General features: G+C 46.5%; 1 protein-coding gene across 1 annotated transcript in view; it reads left to right on the forward strand.

Moving 5' to 3' along the window:
- ABTB2 (ankyrin repeat and BTB domain containing 2) overlaps positions 1-8,877 on the forward strand; it is an 86,107-nt gene extending 77,230 nt beyond the window's left edge. The window contains exons 9-17 of the mRNA XM_044270192.1: positions 247-382; positions 833-1,059; positions 1,413-1,591; positions 3,772-3,877; positions 4,030-4,132; positions 4,447-4,537; positions 5,877-5,945; positions 7,271-7,384; positions 8,312-8,877. Coding sequence (XP_044126127.1) covers positions 247-382; positions 833-1,059; positions 1,413-1,591; positions 3,772-3,877; positions 4,030-4,132; positions 4,447-4,537; positions 5,877-5,945; positions 7,271-7,384; positions 8,312-8,509 — 1,223 coding nt within the window. The 3' untranslated portion in view covers positions 8,510-8,877. The remainder of the gene's footprint in view (positions 1-246; positions 383-832; positions 1,060-1,412; positions 1,592-3,771; positions 3,878-4,029; positions 4,133-4,446; positions 4,538-5,876; positions 5,946-7,270; positions 7,385-8,311) is intronic.
- Positions 8,878-8,900: the final 23 nt, after the last annotated feature.

The raw sequence follows: 8,900 nt of genomic DNA on the forward strand, positions 1-8,900 counted from the left end.
TATTACCCTGGTTACTCCCAATGCTACTGGCATGGGTACTGCAATATTATCAAATTGTTAGGAAAAGGGGTTAAATGACATAAGGGTAATGGAGATGGGATAAAGACACCAAAGAACCACCTGCCCTTCTTTCTTGATTGGAATCGCCCAGCACCATTTGTTTCCACATCATGGGGTCCCATAGACATTTTACAATGTAGACTTACTTTACCACCTATTACTTTCTTGTGACCCCTTCTCCTCCAGGTAACTACGAACTGGTCAGTTTGCTTTTAGACCGAGGAGCTGACCCTCTATTGAATATGATGGAAGCCGGTCGAGTGTCCTCATCACTTCATGAAGACATGAACTGCTTCAGCCATTCAGCTGCCCATGGGCACAGGTAAAATAAAAAAATAATAATTTGAGTTTCTCTGTAAGTTACGGAAATGCCTGACATGTTCAGAAAGTCCACAGCCTGTCTGTAGACGGATCCTGTACATTATACCGGACCCGGGGGCTATGAGATTGTAAACCAATTAAATAATGAAAATATTATATATGTCTCTGTGGTGTGGCACCATCTAGCGCACGGTAGTGGTACTGCAGCTAATCTACTGAATCTAGTGGGAACTGATAACCAGCACTAAATCCATGGGTGTAAAGGTAGAAGTTGCAGAATAATTTTGGGAGTTGAGGGGTGCCAAAGGATTCTCTGTCACATAGTAAGCCACCAGTATTATAAACGGCACCTGATAGTTCTGGGGCCCTGGGTTACAGATTTTGCGTCAGGGACCAGGAGCTTCAAGTTACGCCTCTGGGTTGAAGTCACATCCATTGCCTCCTTTTCTAGGAATGTCTTGAGAAAGCTGCTGACTCAGCCTCAGCTCTGCCCTGGAGATGTCCTTTCTCTCGAAGAGATACTGGCAGAGGGGGTTGAGAGTGATACCTCCAGCACTGGAAGCTTCGATCAGGGTCCCGTCCGGTTGTGCAAGACCAGGATGAAAGCCTTGCAGGAGGCAACATACTACAGCGCAGAACATGGCTACCTAGACATCACCGTAGAGCTCCATGGCCTCGGTAAGTCAGTCCTATAGTATCTTCAGTAGTCCCTGAAATCTCAAGAAATTGGGGGGAGGGCTGGAGTCAGATGTAAAAATCCAGTGTGCTTGTTAAAACTTTCAACTGGGTATTTCTAACTATTTGTACACCATTCAACACCAAATCCACCTCAGGAATTCTGTCTGTCTGCAGCTGCCACTAGGGGGAGCTCACCATATACTATTTTATCACTGCATTGAATGTGGGTTGTAGGCAGTGAGCTCCCCCTAGTGGCAGCTGCAGGCAAACTGAATTGCCTAGTTTCTGCTCAATAAGCCTGGATACAATGTTCTGGAGTGTAGGGAATAAACCACTATTTCTGTACGTCATAGGGGTGCCCTGGAAGCTGCACGTATGGATCGAATCTCTGCAGACGGCCTTCAATCATTCACACCACTCTGTAATGGAGAATCTACTACGTGAATTCTGCACCATAAGAGAGGAGGATTATAACGAGGAGCTGATTACAGAGGGGCTGACGCTTCTCTTTAACATCTTCAAGACCACTAAAGTAAGGCTCATTGATGCTGATGTTCCTACAGTACATTACCGTGCTGATCTTGTGTTATATAGCAGAATAGTGAGTGCAGCTCTGCAGTATAATACAGGAGGTAACTCGGGATCAGTACAGGATAACTAATGTATGTATACAGTGACTGCACCAGCAGAATAGTGAGTGCAGCTCTGGAGTATAATACAGGATGTAACTCGGGATCAGTACAGGATAAGTAATGTATGTACACAGTGACTGCACCAGCAGAATAGTGAGTGCAGCTCTGGAGTAAGGCCCCTTTCACACGGGCGAGTTTTCCGTGCGGGTGCGATCCGTGCGGCGAACGTATGGCACCCGCACTAAATCCTGACCCATTCATTTCTATGGGGCTGTGCACATGAGCGATGTTTTTAACGCATCACTTGTGCGTTCAGTTGAAATCGCAGCATGCTCTATATTTTCCGATTTTGACGTGACGCAGGCCCCATAGAAGTGAATGGGGTGTGTGAAAATCGGATGGCATCCGCAAGCAAGTACGGATGCCGTGCGATTTGCACGCATGGTTGCTAGGAGACCATCGGGATGGAGACCCGATCATTATTATTTTCCCTTATAACATGGTTATAAGGGAAAATAATAGCATTCTGAATACAGAATGCATAGTAAACCAGCGCTAGAGGGGTTAAAAATTTTTTTAAAAAAAATTTAACTCACCTTAGTCCACTTGCTCGCGAAGCCCGGCATCTCCTTCTGTCTCCGCTGCTGATGAACAGGACCTGGGGTGAGCTACTCCATTAAATAGAGCTTAAGGACCTTTGATGACGTCACTCCGGTCATCACATGATCTTTTACCATGGTGAATCACCATGGTAAAAGATCATGTGACATACCATGTGATGACCGGAGTGATGTCATCGAAGGTCCTTAACCTGTATTTAATGGAGCAGCTCACCCCAGGTCCTGTTCATCAGCAGCCGAGACACAAGGAGATGCCGGGCTTCGCGAGCAAGTGGACTAAGGTGAGTTAAATTTTTTTTTATTTTTTTTTAACCCCTCTAGCGCTGGTTTACTATGCATTCTGTATTCAGAATGCTATTATTTTCCCTTATAACCATGTTATAAGGGAAAATAATACAGTCTTCAGAACATCAATCCCAAGCCCGAACTTCTATGAAGAAGTTCGGGTTTGGGTACCAAACATGCGCGATTTTTCTCACGCGAGTGCAACGCATGACAATGTTTTGCACTTGCGCAGAAAAAATCGCGCATTTTCCCGCAACGCACCCGGCTCTTATCCGGGCAAAAAAAATGACGCCCGTGTGAAAGAGGCCTAAGGGTTACATCAGTACAGGATAAGTAATGTATATACACAGTGACTGCACCAGCAGAATAGTGAGTGCAGCTCTGGAGTATAATACAGGATGTAAACCAGGGTCAGTACAGTATAAGTAATGTATGTACACAGTGACTGCACCAGCAGAATAGTGAGTGCAGCTCTGGAGTATAATACAGGATGTAACTCAGGATCAGTACAGGATAAGTAATGTATGTACACAGTGACTCCACCAGCAGAATAGTGAGTGCAGCTCTGGAGTATAATACAGGGTGTAACTCAGGATCAGTACAGGATAAGTAATGTATGTACACAGTGACTGCACCAGCAGAATAGTGAGTGCAGCTCTGCAGTATAATACAGGAGGTAACTCGGGATCAGTACAGGATAACTAATGTATGTATACAGTGACTGCACCAGCAGAATAGTGAGTGCAGCTCTGGAGTATAATACAGGATGTAACTCGGGATCAGTACAGGATAAGTAATGTATGTACACAGTGACTGCACCAGCAGAATAGTGAGTGCAGCTCTGGAGTAAGGGTTACATCAGTACAGGATAAGTAATGTATATACACAGTGACTGCACCAGCAGAATAGTGAGTGCAGCTCTGGAGTATAATACAGGATGTAACCCAGGGTCAGTACAGTATAAGTAATGTATGTACACAGTGACTGCACCAGCAGAATAGTGAGTGCAGCTCTGGAGTATAATACAGGATGTAACTCAGGATCAGTACAGGATAAGTAATGTATGATGTACACAGTGACTGCACCAGCAGAATAGTGAGTGCAGCTCTGGAGTATAACCAGCAGAATTGAGAATATTCATGAACTTCATTTATACAATGTCTTTTATCTGGCAGAGTGATGCAGTCACCCAGCAAGTGGCCTCCATCTTTTCACACTGCTATGGAGACAGTCCAGTGCCCAAAATCCCAGAGATACAGAAGACCCTTTCTGCACGTCTAGGTGAGAGCGCGTGTTTAACACTAGATTCGGTTCTCCAGGACCACGCACCACGCTCCTTTGTGTGTGTCCGGGGGGGTCGGTGTTATCCATTGTAGCCGACCACCTGTTATATTCAGTGCTGACCAGACACCTTCTGACACCTTCTCCTGCAGACCCTCATTTCCTGAACAACAAGGAGATGTCGGATGTGATATTCATCATAGAAGGGAAGCTTTTCTATGCCCACAAGGTTCTTCTGGTCACTGCCTCCAACAGGTAAAACCTTCAGCGTACGTGCTGGAAAAATTGGGTGTAATAAAAGGTGGTTATCTGATGTCGGAGCTGTGTAATGCTTCAACTCTCCTGTGGTGGCGCTACAGGCAGACTAACACCTCTGTGTTTCTGACTTGATAAGTGATATAATCCTGACTGCACACAACCACCACTAGGGGGAGACAACATCATATAGGTTATACAGCTGTATAAATCTTCATGCAGGGAGCTCCCCCTAGTGGTGGCTGGAGGAAGCCACTAGCACAGTCACAAAAAGCAAGAGAAGCCTAAAGTATTTTTTATTTTATTTTTTGCAGGTTTAAATCCCTGATGACCAATGCAAGTGACCAGGACGATTCATGTGTCACCACCATTGAAATCACAGACATAAAATACAGTGTATTCCAGGTGCGATATTTCACATTAATGCCAAAAACGTAATGGTGGGCGGAGGGGGATATACGGTAGTTAGATGTACCGTCATACAGGCGACAGTTATCAGCCCCAACTCCACCATGAGGGGACACATCAGGCAATATTTGTACATTGTATCAGACCACAAGGTGCTCTCTCAGGCCCTGCACTAGGCATAAAACATATTATGCTCCAGATGTGGGGCCACAAACGGACAAGGGTAGGACTGGTCTACTGAGGGCCAGACCTTCCGTTCCGCAAAATGCGTAAAGCACATGACCGGTATCTGTGTTTTGCAGATCCGCGGTTTGGGAAACGCAAAACACAGTACGGCTGTGTCCATGAGGCCTGATGCACAGGATCCTGTAAAAAAAAAAAAAATGGATCCTGTTGCATCAGTTGGAATCCGTTTGAGCCATTTCCGTTTTTTAAAGGAAAAAAGTACTGCATCAGTATAATACAGGAGGTAACTCAGGATCAGTACAGGATAAGTACTGATGCTACAGGATCCGTTTTTTGTTTTCTTTCTGATAGATCACAAGAAGGGAAAGCGAAATGGAGAGCTAAACGGGAATGTTCCTGTTCACTGACCGCAAGCAGAGATCTTGGAACATAGTGTATTAGAAGGTCGCAATATCTTAATACCAGTACTCTTTGTCAACAAAAGTTGGAGAGTGTTACTGTAAGCGTACTGCAGCGGGTGCAGAAATCACGTCCCGCCGCGTGGCGACCCCTCCACGGAGATAGCATTCTCAGAGAAGGATGTGATATTGCTGGCATGTGTCTGTCACCGGGGATGAAATACAACCGCGAGCGGCAGATGAGTTAATGCGAGTAGATCTGGCAGCGGATCCTCAGCCCTCGCCAAATCTCCGTAAACACAAATTCCAAGAAAGCAGCAAAATCTGATGGAAGGAGCCGCGGCCGCGCAAGCTGCTTCTTCCATAAACCAGGGCTGATGGGAATCGCAGGTCTCCTGTTTCTCGCAGTTATCAGACCCAGGAACATCCCTTCTGCCTCCGACAAACACTTTTCCAGATGCAGAAGCCCAAGGGGGGGGGGGCGCGATCATTACCATCCTGCATCCCCACAACTACACGAGAGATCCGGGATCGTCAGCACTCCGCAATCTGTGCAATCAATAATGAGGCGCTTTCTTAAAGGGGAAATGTCACATTTGGAAGTTGGTGGCTCTTCACTCGCTAATCGTTTTGTGTATACAGCTCCCATGCAGTGTGCGTTCACCGTGGAGACTAAACTCGATTGGTCGCCAGTAGGGTTAGAAAGTCGTATTTTACTGGCCTGTCCTGATAAAACGCTCTCTCGCCTGCAGATGATGATGCAGTATTTGTACTATGGAGGCACAGAGGCGATAAAAGTCCCCATCGAATCTATTCTGGAGGTAAGTGGATGTGCGGAGAAGCGTAAAATTCCTTTACTCTGGCATTGATGGGAACTGATCGGTTGTGGATTATTGGATGGTCACAGAAAAATAGATGAAAGTTAGGCCTCATGCACACGACAGTATTTTTTTGCGGTCCGCAAAAAGGGGTTCCGTTGTTCCGTAATCCGTGTCAGTTTTTGTTTCCGTGTCTCTTCCTTTATTTTTGGAGGCTCTCCAGACATGAAGGAAAGTAAAAAAAAAAAAATCTAAGTCAAGTTTGCCAGGCAAATTATAGGAAAAAAACGGATGCGGACGACAATCTTGTGTGCCTACCGCGGACCATAACGGAATTTGGAATCCATAGCGGGCTGTTATGGATTCCAAATTCCGTTATGGTCCGCGGTAGCAGAATCCATAACGGGATTCTTCGATAACCCGAAATTTGGACCCCAAACTTAAAAAAAACAAGTTCGCTCAACACTACTTCTTACAAAGTGATAGTGTAAGCGTAGATCCCTACCTTTCAGTCCGCATGACATTTTTAAAGGGGTTGTTCACCTCTGGGGACTCTGCATCCCCTCCTCCCGTTATGGTCGGACCCACATTGGGAATTATACTTGCCTGATTCCTACCGTTGGGTTCCAGTTCCGTTGCTGCAGGTTACAGGTCTCCCCGCATCAACATCTGGGTTGCCACAGGTCACATGTCACCACCGTGCCCAGTCATTGGCTGCAGCGGTCATGTGACCTGCATCAAACCAGATTTCAGCTCTGGGAGATCCAGGACCTGCAGCAATGGAGGCCGGGATCAGATGGGTATGGAGAGGGGGGGAGGGATTCTGTAGAAAAGTTTCCCAGGGGTGAACAGACCGTTTGAGCCCTGTCCCAACAGAAATGCCCACACTGGGGTATGACGGCATACTCCCCGCCCTTTAATGGTCTGTTTCACAGGTCGATAAAGCGAAAAATATATAATAGGGAGCCGCAGTGAATGACGACGACCACTATGGCTGCATGTCCTGTAGTCTTTTTCCAGGTGGCTGATGGAGAAGAGAAAAGTCCCCGGCAGGAAATCAAACCTAATAAGGACGCTTTGGCCGCTGCTGTAAATCCCGTTTACCTGCGGTGTTAGAACTGGTGCAGACGGTCTGGAGAGGCTTCACCTTGGTCGTGGTCAGCGACCGCTGCATCAGCAAAGTGGATGAGATTTTTAAGAAATGTCATTGAAAATTTTCCGCACGTAACTGGATATGAAGATTTTAATTGAGCGTTGCGTCGATTCGTGCGGCGGATTCCGGCCAGCTACGGTAAATGTCGTTATTAAATTTGGCGTTTCTATTACAGCTCCTCTCTGCAGCCAGCCATTTCCAGCTGGAGGCCCTGCAACGACACTGCGAGAGCATCAGCTCCCAGAACATTGAACAAGACAACTGCGTCAGCATCTACAAATACGCCAAGGTACGTGTGATTACATCCGGCGTCATTACGTCTCTAACCATGGCCACTACTGATTCGGGGTTCTGTATTTTGAATGCAGCGATCCTCAGGAGGGGTCATCAGTATCAGATCAGTGGGAGACTAACTTCCCCCTCTGATCAGCTTTTTAAAGGGGGCCCTGGCTCTAGAATGAGCACTGCAGCCTCTTCCTTGTATACTAGCACAGCGCCATCCACTGGATAGTGGCCGTGTTTGGTATTGCAGCTCAGTCACATTCACTTGAAGGAGACTGAGCTGCACATAGGCCACGTGACCAATGGATGTGACGTCACTGTCCAAGGAAGCAGCACTTGCTCAATCACCCTTTCAACAGCTGATCAGCAGGGGTGCAAGCAGTCTGACCCCCACCCACCGATCAGAGGAGCTATCCTGAGGATAGGTCATCACTATAGCATTCCCAGAGAACTCATTTTAAAAGGGATTGTCTCAACTCCAACATTGGCGGCATATCGCTAGGATATGCCACCTCCCTATCTCTAGAACGGAGCTCCCACAGTGAATAGGGGCGCACTGCACTGCTCATACATGGCCGCCCTCTATTCATTTCTATGGAAGTGCCAAAAATAGCTGAGCACTGGCTCAGCTATTTCCAGCAGCTCAATAGAAGTGAATGGAGCGGTGGCTGCGCTTGCGCGGTGTGCTTTCCATTCATTTCTATGGGACTTCCAAAAATAGCTGAGCACGCCGCTTAGCTATTTTCGGCACTCCCATAGAAATGAATGGTGGTCGTGCATGCGCAGTGCGCCTCTGTTCACTTTCGTAGCGCCATTGTAGAGATAGGGGAAGGCGGGCGGGTCCCACCCCTATCTGAGAAATGCCACCAATGTTTGAGCTGAGAAAACCCTTTTAATTTATTTTGGAAGTTACCCCTTCTGTTCTGTCCTGCAGATTCACAACGCCCCAGAGCTGGCTCTATACTGCGAGGGCTTCTTCCTACAAAACATGAGGTCTCTCCTGGAGCTGGAATCCTTTAAGCAGCTGATATACGGACGTAACAGCAAAGTGCAAGGGCTGGAGCCCCTGACGGACTTGAAAAACACATTGACCAATCGCATTAAAGACGTTTATATCTCTTGCCGAGTGTGAGTGAGCCGGCTGTAGGCTGAGGTGTGTGTATATAAGGGCAGACGAGTTATTCTTGCAACGTGACGATGTAGAATACAGGACTGTATGTAAGTATATGTAGATAGACACTAACTATGGAGGCACCCGCCCTCAATCAGCAGCTTTCCCCCTGATGATAACCACAGCTGATCCTTTTGATGATCCAGTGTATTCACCATTGGTAAGCCTTTACTGGCACAGTCATTCGCACCTTATAGATTACCTAACAGTTATTTTCATGGAGTGATATCACTTGTAATCCAGACAGGTAGAATACCATCTCATCTCTGAATTGTACTACATTTTGTAAAGTAATATAAAAAAATAATAATAATCAATTATTGGTTAACAAGGAAATACAATACTGGTGGTT

This window comes from Bufo gargarizans, chromosome 10 (genome assembly GCF_014858855.1).
Source record: "Bufo gargarizans isolate SCDJY-AF-19 chromosome 10, ASM1485885v1, whole genome shotgun sequence".
In the NCBI taxonomy this organism is placed as follows: domain Eukaryota; kingdom Metazoa; phylum Chordata; class Amphibia; order Anura; family Bufonidae; genus Bufo; species Bufo gargarizans.